Here is a 17,707-nt window from a genome sequence, read left to right as displayed (position 1 = left end):
ATGTTAACCTGAACTTTGCCTGTAGAACAAAGCTCAATGACAGAATGAAGAACAAATCAATCAAGAGAAAAATTCGATATCTAATTTATTTTATTAGTTCTATATCATATTATCAGCATGAATTTGCTTTCAAAATACCAGTTGAATTCTCTGATGAAACTGATCTCTGCTTCCAAACCCAAAAACCTCACTCACTCTCTCTGTCACTCACACTCTCAATGACATAATGAAGAACAATTCAATCAGGGGAAAAATTCGATCTCTAATTTTTTGTCTTCCCTCCACAAACCCTGCGCCGACGACACTCCTCTCGCATCCATCGGAATCAGGAAAAAAAAACAAAAACAAAAACCCAGAAGCAGAAACACCAGCACCTCAAATGGGTATGCCCACCAAGCTATCTCCTTTCATGTGCTCTGCTCTGCTTTTCGACACAGACTTTGCTTCCTTTCCCTTTGCCATCACTCCTGCGGATTTCACAAACTTGGTTTACAAGGGTTGTGCAAACCAAAAGTTCCAGGACCCAAGTTCTTCACAAACCCTCAAATCCCTCTTTGATTCTATTGTCTCACAATCTTCACAAAAGACTGTCTATACAAGCACACTTCTGGTGAAGGCCAAAATGCCATTTCAGTGAAAGCCAAAAGTTCCAGTAGTGAACAGAATAAGTGATTTTCAGTCCCGCATAACCTCGCTGCTGGACCCATCTTTTCTTTCACATGCCTTTTCGATTTCGATTTCGATTTCCCAGAAGCTCCAAGACAACAAGTTCTCCAACATCGACGACAATGATGAAGAAACCTTTTCCATTTCGTCGCCCTCCTTCTTATCCGATGATGAATTAGAATCCAATTCCAAGATATCGTACGATGAAGAACGTTAGTTCCAATACCACGTTTGAGCATTTCCTGGTCAAGGAATCTGGTTACTACAGAGACGACCGAGGGTTGGAGAAGGGTGATGATGATTTGGGTTAGGATATAAGGGCTGTGGTTTTGACATGTAACTTTCAAACCACTTGGTCAAATTTAACGTTCTTTACGTCGTTGGATTCAGCATGAAAAAATGAAGAACACAACGTGGACCAAACTTTCAAAACAGTAGCAGAAAAAAAAAATTTGTAGAAATGAAGAAGCCTACGTTTTCAGACACAAACACAAAAGCTAAAAACTTTCCAGCACCCCCAAACTTAAATGAAGCATTGTCCTCAATGTTTAAGAAAAGTAAAGATGATTGAGAACATGTAAATGATAAGGGGAAAAGTTAAGAAGAAGGTTTAGAAAGAAAAAAATATATATATATATATAAGCAACTCACGGATGACCAGTTAAGGGCCTCAGAAAACACAGCCAGGGGATCCGGGAAGGTTGGAGGGGTCACAATGGTCCCGCTTAAAACCCAAACTTCTTAGACACCGAAGGTGTCGCCTAAAGAACTCCTAGACACTGTATTGACGGAAGTGCTCACTGGAGTTACCATAAGTCAGCTCATATGAAAAATCTTTTTAAATTTTTAAATTTTTTATTCTTTTTAAATTTTTATAAAAAAAGAAACAGAAATTTAAAATAATAACAAGTAAAGAGAAAGGATTGAAATGCTCCCCCTTGAAGCGATTAGGTCGAGCGTGATGCATTTGGAGGTCGCGACTTCTCCCACTACTCCACACTTCCTATCTTTGAAGTTGCCATCTCTCTCCATTTTTATTGAGCTATTTACATTGCTAAAACAAACACACATAAAAACTTGAAACGGAATTAAAGGATTATGAAATATAAAAAAAAAACTAAAAATGAAAAGGAAAAATCAACACAAGTCCAATTCCATGCTTCAAAGCAACAAGCACCAATGGGTTGTGTAAGCTGGGACTTAAACCCAGTTCTCTTGCTTGTTGGGTAATTGTCCTTTTCTGTTGGACTACAAACACAACTTGTCCATTAACGTCATTAACTTTAAAACTTGAAATTGTCCAGTTAAGAAAAAAAAATTAAAGTAGGAAAGCCAAATAGAATCAAACAATGTTACCGATCCCCGGCAACGGCGCCAAAAACTTGTTGTGTAGATTTAGCTGCACCAAAATGGATTCAGCTGCATCCTCAACTTGTGATACTCGCAAGTGCACGAACCGTTGGTAGTTTAGCGTATGTAAGTGCGAGGTCGATTCCACAGGGATTGGTGATTGAATGATCCAATTTAGTTTCCCTACACAAAACAGAAATGAAAAAGAAAGGAAATAAATAAAACAAGGAAGAAAGAAATAACTAACTCAAGCAGATAAGTTCCCAAGTTCAATTAGATTAATGGATTGATTCTAGCTAAAGTATGATTAAGCCATGGTGTTTGGTCATAACCTTGTGTTCCTAATTCCCTAATTTGATCATTTGTTGTCTAACCTAAAATTAAGCATTAGGAACCCATTAAGCATAGAAGAACATTTTAAACAACCAAGTATGTATCTAATCCCTGTTGTCGAATGTCCATACATACTCTTCCTATTCATAGTTCAATTCGAATTAAAGCATGGTGTCTACTCTTAATTCAAACCAAGATAGCTAACATGCAAGCCTAAATGGTGATCAATCATTCAAACTAGCATATTAACTTATAAGCATAATGAATAAGAACAAAAATCATAATTGAAACTTGGAAACTAATTCAACTTGAAAACTTAAGGAAAGAATTTACATTACAAAGAAAAATAAATTACAACTAAGAAGAAAAAGGAAAGCTAGAATTGAGAACTAGAAAGCAAAATTAAGAGAATTTGAGGGAGAGAAGGGAAGGGAGCTCTAGAGAAGTGTTTGAGAGCTCCCCCCCTTGGGGTGTGTTTACAAGCTTGGGAAACCTCACTATATATAGGCCTAAGGAAGCTGAAAATCTGAATTAAGTATGGCTAATGCATACAACACTTGTTTTATAAAATCTGAAATGGTTGATGCACTTCACTAATGCATACAACACTTCCATTATAAAATCTGAAATGGTTGATGCACTTCACTAATAAATCCCACCAGCAGCCCTAGCTCATTTTCATGTCACCATGACCAAGCTTCCAACCAGAAATAATAGCTCATCCTGAGGTCAGCATGACCAGCAACTTCAAGGGCTTACGAATTGGGCTTCCCTTAAGCAAATTAAGACTTTAAGCACTCAAACTTGAAGTTCAGAATGTCTTCTTTCCAGCCATATATCATTTGGGCCAATCCAAGGTCTGAGGAGGAAGTTAAGGACAAAACAAATTGCTAACTCATTTTGCGCGCTGATAAAATCCATCCTCAGCATGGCTCTGTGTTTGCTAGGTAACAGACTCCATATTTATCCAATGGGGCTGAATTGTGGATATGTTATATTACACACCCATTGGAACAACTTTCATGAAGAATGTGGCCTCATCCGAGCTATGTAGGTTGCTGAAACAAAGCTTGCAATATGACCTACGAAACTGGGCTGGCAGGGGACTGTAGCCAAAATTGAGTTTGTCTTTAAGCTCTTCATCCATTCATCCAAATTAGGCCCTAACATGCATGGATTGCATCATTTACTATCCAAAGCCTTCATTATTACCTAAAGCTCAATGAACTGAAAGATAAACACAAAAAGGATTAAAAGCACAAGTTTAACTCAAAAACATAACCAAATCATAAGCTAGAAGGGTACAAAATGATATGTAAATATGCACCGATCAAATATATCTCGAGAAGGAGTTTGGTTAGAGTTAAGAGAATTGAACTTGGATAGTATATTACTATATCAGGATTATGAGAAGTACCTCAATTTTAAATTGATTACGTATGAATGGTTTCAATTGCATGTTTTTAACATCATTTTTCAAACAGTGGGGTTAGTATGTTGTTTTCAATTATGATAAAACTTTGTTTTTGTCCACTCACAATTTGCTGTTTTGCTCCCCCCAAGCAGTAGCTTGATCTTAGCCGAGCACCCAAGCCAAGATTCGTATTTCTGCGCCCTGAACTTCTGTAGGGCAATTTCTATTTATTTTTATTTCCGTTGAACGTTTGTTTCCGGTTGTAAACTGAAATTCCTTAGACTTGCTCCGTTATCACCCATGTAGGGTTGGATGTAAGGCTGAAGGTCTATTCTGTAAACTGTGTGCCTTTGTATTGTGCGTGCTGCCGGTTGTGAATTGTGTTGTTACTATATTTTGACAGGTTGAAAATTTGGGAAAAGTCCCTTTTTCAGGGGAGACTCTGCTGAAATTTCGATAGAAGTATTGACCTTTTTTTCCTTTGTTTTTGGAGATGAGGATGTTGTTAATAAGTGGGCCTATCGGTTTGATGTCAGAAAAACCACAGGGTTCGTCATGGATTCTTAGGAATTCAGGGCGGGTCTTGTCACTGTTTTCCGCTCCATATTTTCCACCTCGAGCTCCACGCCTACGTGATAATAACTGTCTTAATTAATATATTTGTAAAAAAAAAAAACGAGGAGAGAAAGAAGAAGGAAAAAAAAAAAAAAAAAGAAGAGAGAAGGAAAAGACAAAGTTGTCTGTAAAAACATTATAAATATCAAATGGTGTAGCATGTAATCATAAAGTTGTATGTAGCATGGTGGATAAGGTGTTGGATAGGAATGAAAGTGGAAGGGATTTGAAACCACTCGTGTGTGTGCTGAAGTCTCCATTTCCTTACATTTTTTAGCGCATATGCAGGTTTCGAGTCATGTCGTATAGGAAATTGCCACTCCTATTAATGAGGAGATCAGATGTGGGTTTTACCAGCTAAGGTGGTCAATGTTGTGTGTCTAAATAGCATTACTCTTTTTTTATATTATTTTCTTTAATTTTGAAAATAGGACGAAAAGACATATATACCCTTCGAAATTTGATGTATCGATACATCGAAGTATTGAAGAATTACTCCCTCGGGTGATCCCTCAACTTTTTAAAAGTCGTTATTCAGTCCAACTCCCAAATCAATAATGTCCATCTCTTGGTTTAAACATCCATTTGGTGGTCGTCAATGTCCTTTATCTTTTGGTTTACACATCCATTTGGTGGTCGTCAATGTCCTTTATCTATTGGTTTACAAATCCATTTTGTCGTCATTGTTGCGTTGAAACAAAACTTTCATTAATTGTCATTGTTTCAGGAAATGCGATTTTATTTTATTTTCGTTTTAGATTTCAAATTGTGAGTAAAAAATAAATTTTGTTTGTGAAAGTTTGTTGGGGTTGGGAGCAGCAAATTGACCCACAGAATTCCAGCAGAAATGCCTAAATCCGGTTTCAAAGTGAATGATTGCAATTCTAAGAATAAAAACTGCCACTGAAATGCATCAAAAGAATCCGGTTTCCAAGACAGCTCCAATTCTCTTTTTTTTTCTTGTTAAGTGTTTGGCCGCCATAGGCAGAAGAAGAATATATACAAAAAGGAACTAAATGAGAGGTGTAGGAAATTAGATTAAGAGAGTACAACTGCCCTCACAAATTCCAGAGGCCCGCATCATATGCATCATCTTATGTACATGTTCCAAGAACCAACCCCTCTTCCAGAAACCACGACACTAATTATTCAGACACCAATGGAATCACCTCATCTAACATCAGGGGGGCCGGTCAAACTATTTCCGGCACGGCTGCAGTTATCTCCAGAAACATTAGCTACTATCTCGTCCTTGCAGGGCCCGCCAGATTTTGCTAAAAAGACAGAGCTTTTGCACCTATCACAAACAAATTTTGCAGGAACTGACTCAGAGTCGGCGATTCCAGAACATTTAGTGTGCCGCCACACGCCACAAACATCACAAGTGAACATTCTCTCTCCATCATCATCCTTAGCCCCACAGCTGCAATCCACTGTCCACCTCTCAATCCCCCTCTCCATCATATACTTACTCCACACACTCTTTGCATTGCACCTCCCTCTCACTCGAACAGATTCTGTTGACCCTAACAAGTGCTTGATCTGGGTGGATTCATCAACAACGCCGTAATCAAGCAACTCTTCGGCTTTAAATCTTTTTAATATCAAATACACATCTTGGAAAGCTTTTGATGCTGCTATCTTGAGATCAGATACAGTAGCATTAGATAACACAATCAGCTCTGGAGGAGGATTAATGGAGGCATATTCTTCAGATTCATCCGTCAATTCCACTCTACACAAGACACACGTCACAGATGGGTCGTTAGTGGACATCTTTTCAGGCTTGTAGTCTTTCACAAACTGCTTGCAGTAAAGTAGCTTTTCAGCTGAGCTGATTGTGAGATCCCTTGTTACCTGAGGCACATTCTTCATCATAGTTTGGGGTTGGAGCATGGCCTCATATAAGCAGCGCATGTCAAGCAGTATTGTTTCTTCTGATAGGCGGCTAGAGATGGAAGAACCAGTGCAAGCGGTGCTTCCCTTTGATGAGGCACTTCCAGCCTCAAGTCTGATAAACAGTTTTTAGTGCATTACAATCTAACTTAACTGTTGATACATAAAAATTACGTATTAAGTTCAAAGAAAATCATGTCCACAGAACAAATATAGAAAAATCAGGTCCACAAACTAAGTCATGAGCATTTAGATCTTTTGAATACCAAATCTAACACTATAATTATTTACTTAAGTTACTAAGCTTCATAAGCAAATTAAAGGTGTAATTAGAAAACTGTATGACTGTCACAAACTGCTTATCACTACATGCAAAAACTGTGAAGGAATTTACAAGAAAAGAAAAATCCCTTGCGATGACATTATGGTCTGCAATTTCCAATCCAACTGACTTGAGCTTATATTTCCAATCAAAATCTTACATACATAGACAGTATATTGAACATTTGAAGAATGGCTAAAGATGGTTAAGGCTAAATCTGCCAGAGGAAAAATAAGAAGGGTAGGAATGAATTTGATTAGAAAAGTCGTTCCACTCCCCCTCTTCGACACTAACAATATGAGTTTGGTTTCAAGTGGGGAAAAAAGGAAAAGAAAATTCTAGCCAGGGGAAAATTTATAAGCATTAGAATGGCAACTAACCTGTACTCGAAAGCCTCCGTATCAGGATTGTACCTGGAAGAAACAACCATCCCATCCGCTACCATTTTCCCTCCAAGTTCCCTAAGACAATAATCAAGGAGTTCTGGTGGTGCCACCTTGTACACAGCACCCTTAAGATTGCGCCCACTTACCCAATTTGAACCAGAAACCGCACGCAGCACTTTGAGCATGGCCTCTTCAACACATTCAATGTCACTATTCCATGTACACAAAACTTCTGAGGTGGAAGCACGTCGCTTCTTGCTCACGGCATCATCAACCTTTGAGGAACACTTGTGAGCATCATGGACCAGACTAATAAGGACACCAAAAAGATCCCTCATATTTTCAGGCTCACGCTCTGATAGAGACTTGTAACGCAAGATGATGTCATGGATGCGAGAACCAAGTTTTCGACCTTGGCTAAGAAAGATGGACAAGGGTAAGCTAGAGAGTGTTTCAATGGCCAATTTATAGGAATCACGAGTCAGAGCAAAACTACCAGCAGCAAATTCATAACCCCAATCACCGTACCAGGGATGCCCTTTAATAATTGAATGAAGTAGTCGATATTCCAACCCGTACTTCTTTGACACATCCATCACACTTACCATTCTGCTCATGTTTGGAAAATGACAGATAGGAGTTTATGTCATGAAAAAGAGCATGTAAAAATAAAAATAGTATAAAAAAATAAGACCACACTTTTTTGGTGAAAGCAACACAAATTTAAAAGGAAGAAATACACCACTTATAATCCATATTATATAAAGGTTTTTGTAACGATAGAATTACCAAGGAAACTTTACTCGATCAAAAACCTCACCCTGAATACTAGTCCACGTATGTTGTTGTATTTCTCTGCCTTCATTACAAGAGTAGTTATGGGTTCAACTCCTAATAGAGTACATAGCCCTCAAGACTAGGGCTTGTCTAGCCCAGCCATTTGAAGAAAAACATTATAAAAAAACTACAACTATCCACACAAGCTATGCATATGTGTTGGAAATTTACTGCAGGTAGAAGTTATATGGGTGAAAAAAAGTAGGGTTGTGGAGGTATTGTTTGATTACCATATTGCCGTAACTTTAAAATTTATTTTTAAATTCATTAAATACTAAAAGGACAACACTGGCATCTTCCTCTGGTTGACAAAAAGGGTTTCCTTAATACGTATGGTATTGATATTAAACCAAACTATAAAATAAAAATACAAAACCTAACCTGACTCGAAGTGATTTACAGAGCCGATCCCAAAAGTCCATGATATGACATCCAGAAAGAACCCTTGAGCCACCTTCCCTTCCATTGACCCTAAGAAGGTGTCCAAACCCATTTGAATGGACTACTCCATGGAGAAGATGAGTTGTGTTCTCCAACTGGTTATACACCCAGTCTTCAACATCATTTGTACTTGCATCAAGATTGCAAGATTTACACCTGAGACAAAGAAACATCACCCACCATGTAAAAATCATTCTCAACCCTATCAATAGTACCTGAAGGGTAGGAAATTAGCACACATACTTGTGTTAAACATTCAGTGAACTGGTTCAACCGACTATACAAGTCAAGGAAACCTAAAGTTGCAAAGGAATGAGTGCAGTTCAGGGGACACAATTGTAAACACTTTCAATCTCTTAATATTTCAACATCTGACAGTTGAAAATGAATATGACACCATCAGAATAAACAATCTTTTAAAAAAATTTATTGGGAATATGAAGATGCATATGACTCAAATGGCTTTTGTCTCAATGGCTTTAGGTGCGACTGCCGAGTGAGACAAAAAAAAAACGCAGAGACAAAGTACAACGAGTGGGAGGAGTGTGATGTAATGAAATATATATATATAAGTGCCTTTATGTTCCCAAGAAGCAATAAAGGAGTATAGACGCTTGAAAAAATTAATGATGATATTTATTCTTTGGTGTCATCACAAATCAATAATTATTTCCAACCATTAGATGTTTAAATATCCAAACACTGAAAGTGTGTAAGATTATGTGTTGTTTCTTTATTTCCCTTGAACGAGACCCCTGCATTTTTCGTTAACACATCGAACTTATTTTATATTTTACATATATGAGTACTCAATTATTTTTACAAATGTCTAACAGATTGACTGCTTCGAGCAACCATCGTCACATAAACACCAAACTTGTTTCCAATTAACAAAATCCTTGAAAACACAAAAACAAGTTGATTTTTTAGCACATACAATTTTAAGACTTAAAAGGAGATATACAGATAGACCAGAACAAAATAGAAGAAATTTCGCTTACACAAAGACAATAACTTCTAATATGGAAATTCAATGCACCTACATATACACCAAGACAGCAAAAGGATTGATGTGCATATGCATATGAAAAACAAGAAGAAATAAACAATATGGTAAGGATGACATAAGCACATACAATCCTCATATATATTTATATATGTTATATATGATTGGCGGCCCTGGTATTGGTATCAATATGGCAGAAGCAATTATAAGAAGTAAATGATGCATAAAAATAATTAAATTAAATAGTTAAAAATAAATGCATATACAGAGAAAAAGGTTTTTAAGTCTCACTTGGATTCGTAGATATGCACAACATCTCCACAGCACATACAAGGCTTGTGATACCCGCCAATGGAATTACCATCAGCCTTAATAATAAAATGATAACGTTTCCAGCAAACTGGATGACCACTCCATCCTAAACGTTTTAAAAAGGAATATAAAAGGTCAGAACTCACCTGGTTGACTATTGTTGGTTGGTAAAGTTTGAGAACGCACATTCATTAAATGTATTTTAGTCTTACAAAATTATGAGATGATTACAATCTCAAGGTCCATGATCCCTAACCATAAACTAAGAGTTCATGATATCAATTCCTTGCTTTACTCGTACAATGTACAAGGATGAATAGTTGAAAATGTAATTCGTTGTTACTTCTTGATCATTCAACTCTTTTGATTGCACTAAAAACCCAAAATTCACCCTACATCTTCATAAACAATAATTCAAGCCCTATCTAAAAGGACACCCAATTACATTTCACGATCATTTCAAATCGTGAAGAATACAACTCATAATTCACTACAGTTGATAACCATATTACATAGAACAAACAAATAAATAATTCATTATCTTTTAAATAATTAAAGTACATCAAAATTCATAACAAATTCATTACTCCCAACCCCCACCCCGTCCCCATCCCCACACAGCGCACCCACCCTCCTCACAACTGACCACCGCACCCAAACAACCACTCTCATCCCTCCCCTCTCACCATTCTCACTCCACCACCTGCACGTTTAAGTTGTGTTTTTCAGGTTTTAACTTGGTTTTAGAATTTGTTGCTTTTTAGTTTGATTTTCATTTGTGAATGATTTCAAAAGATCAAAAAACACAAATAAAAATAATAACACATGTACCACGCAAGCATTTAAACAGACAAACTGACAGATATGAGTTTGATCTCGTTTAACCTTGCGAAATTGAGATTACTACAATATTTTAAAACGAAAAAGAAAATTTAAAATTTTAAAACAAGTTGGAGAGCTGAGTCAGTGAGTGAACTCACCAACAACTCGACAGTGATCACAATAGACGGATCTAGATTTGGCCACGTCCTCCTCTACGATGTCCAGACAGACGACGGCAGCGTCGGTGGATGAAGAAGAAGATGCATGCGGATCATGGAGATCCCCGACCCTGAAGAGGACCTGCCACGTCATCAGGTGAGGGAAGAGGGAGGAGGGCGGAGGAAGCAGCGCGTGCTTAGAGATGAAATCCCTAACGCAGGTCCTGAAGGGACCCACATGGTTGGCCGACACCGACTCCGACGGGAAGGTGAAGAAGTCGTTGAGATCTGCTGTTATTCGCCTCTTCATCCGTTTCGGTGGTCGCTCGTTCACAACCATCACGGCCCACACGGCCACAAGAAGAACGGACTGATTATAGAGAAGGAGAAGCTTCGGTGATCGTGATCGTATTCGTATGTATATTTCGGCTTTTTATTTAGGGTTTTCTGCTCTCTTGTTCGTGCTTCAACTCTCTGATTTCACCGTCCCCCGTCTCATTTTCATCTCCAAATAAATGTTTCCAATTTGTTTAGAATTCAAAATTGAAACAAATCTATATATATATATAGCAAAACGTAGGGAAGGGTAAAATACTTAAAATACTAGAAAATGTCTTTTTTTTCTTTTTTTTTTTCAAATTAGAAAATGTCATTGATGAACTGAAATTATTAATTAAATGAGGATAATATGGTAAATTCTTATTTTTTATATTAAAAAATTAAAATTAAAAGAAAAATTAGATAATTTTTAAGAAACAAAACTACCCATTATCCTTTTTAATTCTAAAATAAATTTAAATTTTCTTTTTTTTAAAAAAACTCTCTCAAGCCCGGAAGTGCGTGCGGAAAAGCTAGTTAGAGCATTCGCAATGGGCTCCCTAAACCACATCCTTAGCTAAAATTTAGGGAGGAATTGAAAAAACCCACCTCCAACCATGCTCTCTCTTCAGCTTCTCAAATAGAAAGACCTCTAGGAGCACCTAAATCTGAGGAGAAATAAAGGACTCTTAGTCACTCCCTATAATTAAATGCTTCTTTATTTAATATCATTTTAAGCATTTATTTAAAGCCATATTTATAAAAAAAACCCACGCACTATTTAAACATAGAAACACACCCAAAATCAACCCCAAAATAAACAATTGTATATTTTTTGGGTGTGTTTATAAATGGGTTTTGAGTGTGTGTAATGATGGGTTTTGGGTGTGTTTATAAAGTGTTTTGGGTGTTTGGTTTTTTTATAATTTCATCCCCCATTTTGGGTGTTTTAGTGAAACTCTCAACTATTTTTCACATGCGGTGCATAGGTTGCCCTTTTATATATATATATATATATTTGGGTAACATTTACTAGCCGGAAGTTTCCCAAATTTTAACTTTTACTACTAGAAGATTTTTTAATTTGTCTTATACCTAAACTTTAACTTTCAAATTTTCTGTTAAACGATGACGTAGAATTGATAGTCGCATGTAGACTCAAACATCTTGTGCCACATGGAATAATAAAATAAATAAATAATACTAATAATAATCTAATTAAAATATATGACATAAAATAAGTAAATGTATACCCCTCTCTCTTTTTTCAATTTTTTTTTTCTCCCACATCCCATGTCAGACCCCTCCATCTTCTTGCTCTCGACCAAGCCCAGATGCACCGTCGCATCCTTTCCCCCAATCCTCACTTTCGTAGCCACAAGTGGAACCACAACCATGACTAAGGTGGGTTGTAGCCATAGTCTAAAATATCGAGGATATTATCGTTTTTTCAGGTCGCAGATATTTCGAAACATATCCACACACATATCGTATAAATATCGATGATAATATCGAAAAATATTGATGTCGATAATTTTGCTCACACTTCAACAATATTTTATCAAAATATCGCTATAATATCGAAAATATCGATGTAATGGAAAAAAGGAACAAAAAAACACAAAGCAAGCACACACGCAAAGGGAATTCAAACTCCTGTCATTTCACTCCTCCAACGCCTTCATCGCCATGTTGCTTATGTTTTTGTGATAATATGCTAAAATATGTATATTTATATTGTTTTGTTTTGAACTGTTTTTGCAAGAATCAAATTTTCACATGAGAATGTGAGTCTTTGACCCTTCCTTTTGGGATGGAATCTGCTCATGGACAGAATCCGAGATCCGATCTTCAAATGATTTTACTTATGGACAACGTCAACCAATCTCGGATTCATATGGGTGGCACGTTAACAATTACATGCAAAACTATTTTGGGGATTTATCATTTGATGACTACTCTTCAAAATACACTTACTCTACACATAGAGATGATGAAGATAGTGAAAATTTTGAATCTCATAGGAACTCTATGTGGTACTAAGTTACTCAGGTATCTTATCATGCAATGTATAAAGTGTAAAAAATTATAGTAAATCATTATATATAAATGATTATGGTGTGTTTAATCTTCTTTCATTAATTACTACGTATTTTCTACACTCACAGTGTTTGTCAGCTCGCTATATAATCAACTTAAATCAGTTAAACCCATCATGCAATGTATTTCCTTCCAATTTTTTGTGATAAACTAATAGATAATTGACTAAATAAACATCCTCCAAAGTTTCAATAAAAATTTCCAAGTTTTTCTTACAATTTCCGTGGTTTTTATTCAATTTTTATTGATATCGATAATATCCCAATATTTCCATCGAAATTTTTGTGTTTTTGGACTACCGATATTTCTGATACCATGGGTATTTTAGACCTTGGCTGTAGCCCAATAGCTTTTGAAGGAAAAACTTATATCTATATAGGCCTACAGCAACAAGTTTGCTTCCTTTGGTGAGTTTTTGAAGAAAAAAAAACCTATATGGCCCACCATATGTATTGCTTGAAGGCTTTTCTAATTTCTTTTATGTTATTTTAAACTCATGAATGACATTCACGTGTATATAATAAACGTGTAAGCTACAGTTTTGATTGTTTGATTCCTTCCACAAGTCTTTTTTATTTTTTTATTTTTTTAAACTGCACTCCTTAAAAATTTTAGCTAGCCCACCCATAAAAAAATTCATGGTTCCGACCTTGTTCGTAGCCTCCAGTGTTGTGTAGATTCAGCTACACCAAAATTGATTCAGCTGCATCCCCAACTTGTGATACTCGCAACTGTTGGGTAGTATAGCATGTGAGTGGCATAGCCAGGTGTGGGAGTCTTTTTGTTTCAGCAGCCTGACGAATGGGCTTGGGTTGCTGTAAGAGGAAAACGAACAAAAAGAATCTCCTGAAGCCTGAGTTCGAGTACCAGACTCCCAAAAGAATTTTTAAAAGACTTGCTGAAGCCTTAGAAAAATGCGTTTGGGTTCTTTTCACTAATGACCAGAAGAACGTATTAAATTTGTTGATGACTTAGCGTGAGGAGCTTGTGGCATGGGAGCTAAGCTTTCACAGGTTTAGCAATTTGAGAGAGAGAGAGAGAGATCAAAGCATGAATTTCTTTCAGCAAAACAGGTTTTAGAGTGGGAGAGGGAAGAATTAGGATGGTGTCTATCTTAGAACAGAGAGAAACGATGGGAGTAGAAGATGGGGTAGATTCCAGTTTGCTTGACAAAGCTTGGTCTAGCTCTGGAATGGTGTGTGTTGCTGGGTAGAGGAAGCTCCCTTTTATAGGCATTTGGAATTCTAATTTCGTTGATCCTCCATTCCCACTTTTCTTTTCCCTCTCTCCAATTACTCCCTTTCTTGTGAAAAATCTTTGACCAGAGCGCCTGAATCAATGGCCTCTTAAGGTTCCAAGGTTTTATTCAGCTGAGCCTACTCATGGGGGTGAGGTGCCACCTTCTTTCTCCCTTGGTTTTCAAATCAGAGCTTGTAGAGGAAAAAAGAGAACAGAGGGAGTTGTTTGTCCACTGGATATTTCTCCTACATACATGGGTTTCCTTTGGTTCTTGCTATGGTTCCTTGTTGCTCACATGGGAGTTCTGATATGGGTGAAGCTCGATGCTGAATTTTTTATGAAACGCTGGGCTCGGCTTCATGTATAGCGTTGGGGTTATCAGTGTTCTCCTTTCCAGCGGCCCGCACGCTTTCGTCCAGCTACTGGAAGTGGCTTATTCGTCTTTGGGCATTCTAACTATCATGGATTTTCCTAAATGCTACAGCAGCCTATGGGATGTTCTCCTAAGGCATTGGACCCCATTCTTCTCTCTCTCATGCTAAACCATGTATTTGGGCCCGAGGAATGGGCCTGAGTTTTAGTGTTCCCAAGTGGCCTAAAACTTCCATTCCTCGGTCCCTCAATGGGCCCTGTGAGCACTCGTACCCATTCATGCCACAACCTTCTCAGCAAGCCCTGGGTAATTACGTGGCTTGGGCCCACTTGAGCTTGTACCATGGCTTGATGGCATCGCATGTTTATTTGTCGTGCTTGTGCTTGAGTTTTATTGCGCTATAATAAGTCGAGATCGAATTAAATAGCACCGGATAGGTTCATGAGCGTGAATTTACAAAGCCGTTGCATTTTTGGCATGCCTGCTTGGCGTGATGTGTGACCCATGGCTCGTGTAGATGTGTCCTACAATTTCCCATTATGCCTCGATCGGGTTACTTTTGTGATTAATTATTTGCACCGGGCCGAGAATAAGCTTGGGCCTAGCCCCTGGATTTTTGGGCCTCAACACCAGGATTTCACATTAGAGGGGCCCTTCATAAAACTTGTCATCTCTTCATAATTATCATGACTTTCATATTTTAAATTGATTAAATAATAATTTCATCGTCTACACTATTAAAGACTTAAAAATTAATAATTTATATTCCAACAGAGAAAAGATATAGAAAAGTAATGAGTTCATAAAGCGCAATATTAAGGTACCCATCTCATACATTAAAAAAAAAATGAAGAAAATTAAAAAAATTCATAAAGCTTTAAACAAAAAAGGAAAAGAAAGAAAGGTTAAAACTTTAGGAGTTTTTAGTGCAAATGTCATAAACTAACCTAGAAGATCTAAGGGAGATGAGTAGAAAAGAGATCAAGAAATTTTATGGTTAATTTGTAAACCAAAAGAATCGAATATATTATTTTATTTTAGGGTAAATATCGTAAAACTTATCTAATATATTATAATATTATATATCATATATACCAATAGATGAGGAAAAAATGGAGTGGGGGCCTGGGACCACACTGGTCCCATGCTAGCTCCGCCCATTGGCGAACCTATAGAGGCGCAAGGAGGTGCATATGCACCTCCCCTCGTAGGAAAGAGCTTTGGAGGTTGTGGAATTTGCCCCTCAGTTCTGCCATGGAAGTGCCCACAATCTACTCGAGGAAATGCCTCTGCAAAATTGCTTTTTGTTTGCTATGGTGTTGTGTTGTTGGGCTATTGCGCGCAGCACAGCCCACGTGCTTTTTCTTTAAAAAGTCTCTTGCCTAAACGACGTCGTTTTGGACCAGGGCAATGAAAAAAAATAGGGATAAAGCCTTATATTCTACGGATAGGAACCCACTGCCAAAGTACAATTAATAATTTAATATAAAGAGAGTCCACATTCACTCCATTTAAATTAATTTAAAGAAGCCAACAGACCCAAATTGCAATTGCAAGGTCTTTTTTTTTTCTTTTTTTTTTTTTTCCTTTTGGTCATTTTTTCTTCTGGTTTTTTATTTCTAATTTTTTTTTTATAATATGTGTTTTTTTTATATAATTTTTTTTTTATGTGGCTCTTTCTGTATTTTTTAATTATAAAGTTATGAAACAGTACTGGTAATCTTCAATCGAATATTGCCCCTTCTCTGAAAAATTCTTGGGTCTGTCACTGGCTCTACCCCTAAGTGCGAGGTCGATCCCACGAGGATTAATGATAGATTGATTCAATTCGATTCCTTGTACAAAATATAAATGGAAACAAGGTTTAAAGATGATTGCAAAGAGTACAAGAATTGAAAACATAAAGTTTAAACAAACAAAGAAGAAAGACACTAAAATTGGTTTTGGGTTTAAAAACAATTTTAGGACACTAGGGAACAATCCGATTCTAAGTCTTAAATAATTAAGTTAACAAGTTTAATTCAGATTGATTCTAGCTAAAGTATGATTAAGCCATGGTGTTTGGTCATAACCTTGTATTCTTAATTCCCTGATTAGATCCTTTGTTGTCGAACCTAAATTAAGCATTATAAATCCATTAAGTATAGAAGAATGTTTTAAACAACCAAGTATGTATCTAATCCCTATTGTCGAATGTCCATACATACTCTTCCTATTCATAGTTCAATTCGAATTACGGCATATAGTGTTTACTCTAAATTCCAACCAAAATAGCTAACATACAAGTTTTAATGGTAATCAATCATTCAAACAAGCATATTAACTTATAAGCATAATGAATAAGAACATGAATCGTAATTGAAATTTGGAAACTAATCAAACTTGAAAACTTAAGAATAAGAAATTACATGACAATGAAAAATAAAGTACAACTAAGAAAAACATAAAGGAAAATCTAACAAATTTAAAGGGTTTTATTACAACAATTGAGAACTTAAAAGGAAAACTAAGAGAAGTTGAGGGAGAGAAAGGAGAGGAACTCTAGAGAGATGTATGAGAGCTCCCCCATTTGGGGTGTGTTTTAAAGCTTGGAGAACTTCACTATTTATAGGTATAAGAGAAGGAACAAATTTGATTTGAATATAGACACAATCATCACTTGATTACTTTACCTACCCCACAATTCCATTTGATATGTTTTTCTCTTCTCTTTTTGCTTTGGTGGTATGGCACTTTCAAATTCTTTGGATTATTTATGTCTTCTTTTTCTTCCACTTCTTCTTATCTTCAAGTCTAGTGATAAGGTTGCAAATGTCATATCATGATAACAATGCAACCATCCTAACTTTTCCATTAACAAAAATAATGCTTGCATAGGTCATGCATGACCTAGCAACCTTGTGAGCTTCACAACTTGGGCTTCCTAATTCCAAATGAAGACTTTGACCACATTAAATTGAAGCCTAGAAAATCAACTTTCTTTTTTTGTTCAATGGGGGTTGCATACTCGTTTTGGGGTTCGCGACTACCAAAACCAATTTGAGAAGCTACTGACCAATGTTGGTTATCTCTCCCAAGATTGACAAGTTAATATGTTTACTAGTGGCCTGAAAGATACC

The 17,707-nt window shown here is 36.7% G+C and overlaps 1 protein-coding gene across 1 annotated transcript; it reads right to left on the bottom strand.

Moving 5' to 3' along the window:
- Positions 1-5,305: 5,305 nt before the first annotated feature.
- LOC110766371 (PHD finger protein At1g33420-like) lies at positions 5,306-11,094 on the bottom strand. Its single transcript, XM_021969688.2, has 5 exons — positions 10,559-11,094; positions 9,558-9,684; positions 8,201-8,416; positions 6,977-7,591; positions 5,306-6,389 (listed from the first exon to the last, which is right to left on the bottom strand). Exons 1-5 carry the CDS (start codon positions 10,896-10,898, stop codon positions 5,549-5,551), a joined length of 2,139 nt encoding a protein of 712 aa, XP_021825380.1. The 5' UTR covers positions 10,899-11,094; the 3' UTR covers positions 5,306-5,548.
- Positions 11,095-17,707: the final 6,613 nt, after the last annotated feature.

The sequence above is a fragment of the Prunus avium genome, chromosome 4 (genome assembly GCF_965620075.1).
Source record: "Prunus avium chromosome 4, drPruAviu1.hap1.1, whole genome shotgun sequence".
Lineage (NCBI taxonomy): Eukaryota > Viridiplantae > Streptophyta > Magnoliopsida > Rosales > Rosaceae > Prunus > Prunus avium.
The sequence above is the reverse complement of the archived record's forward strand: the minus strand, read 5'-3'. Positions and strand labels throughout refer to the sequence as shown.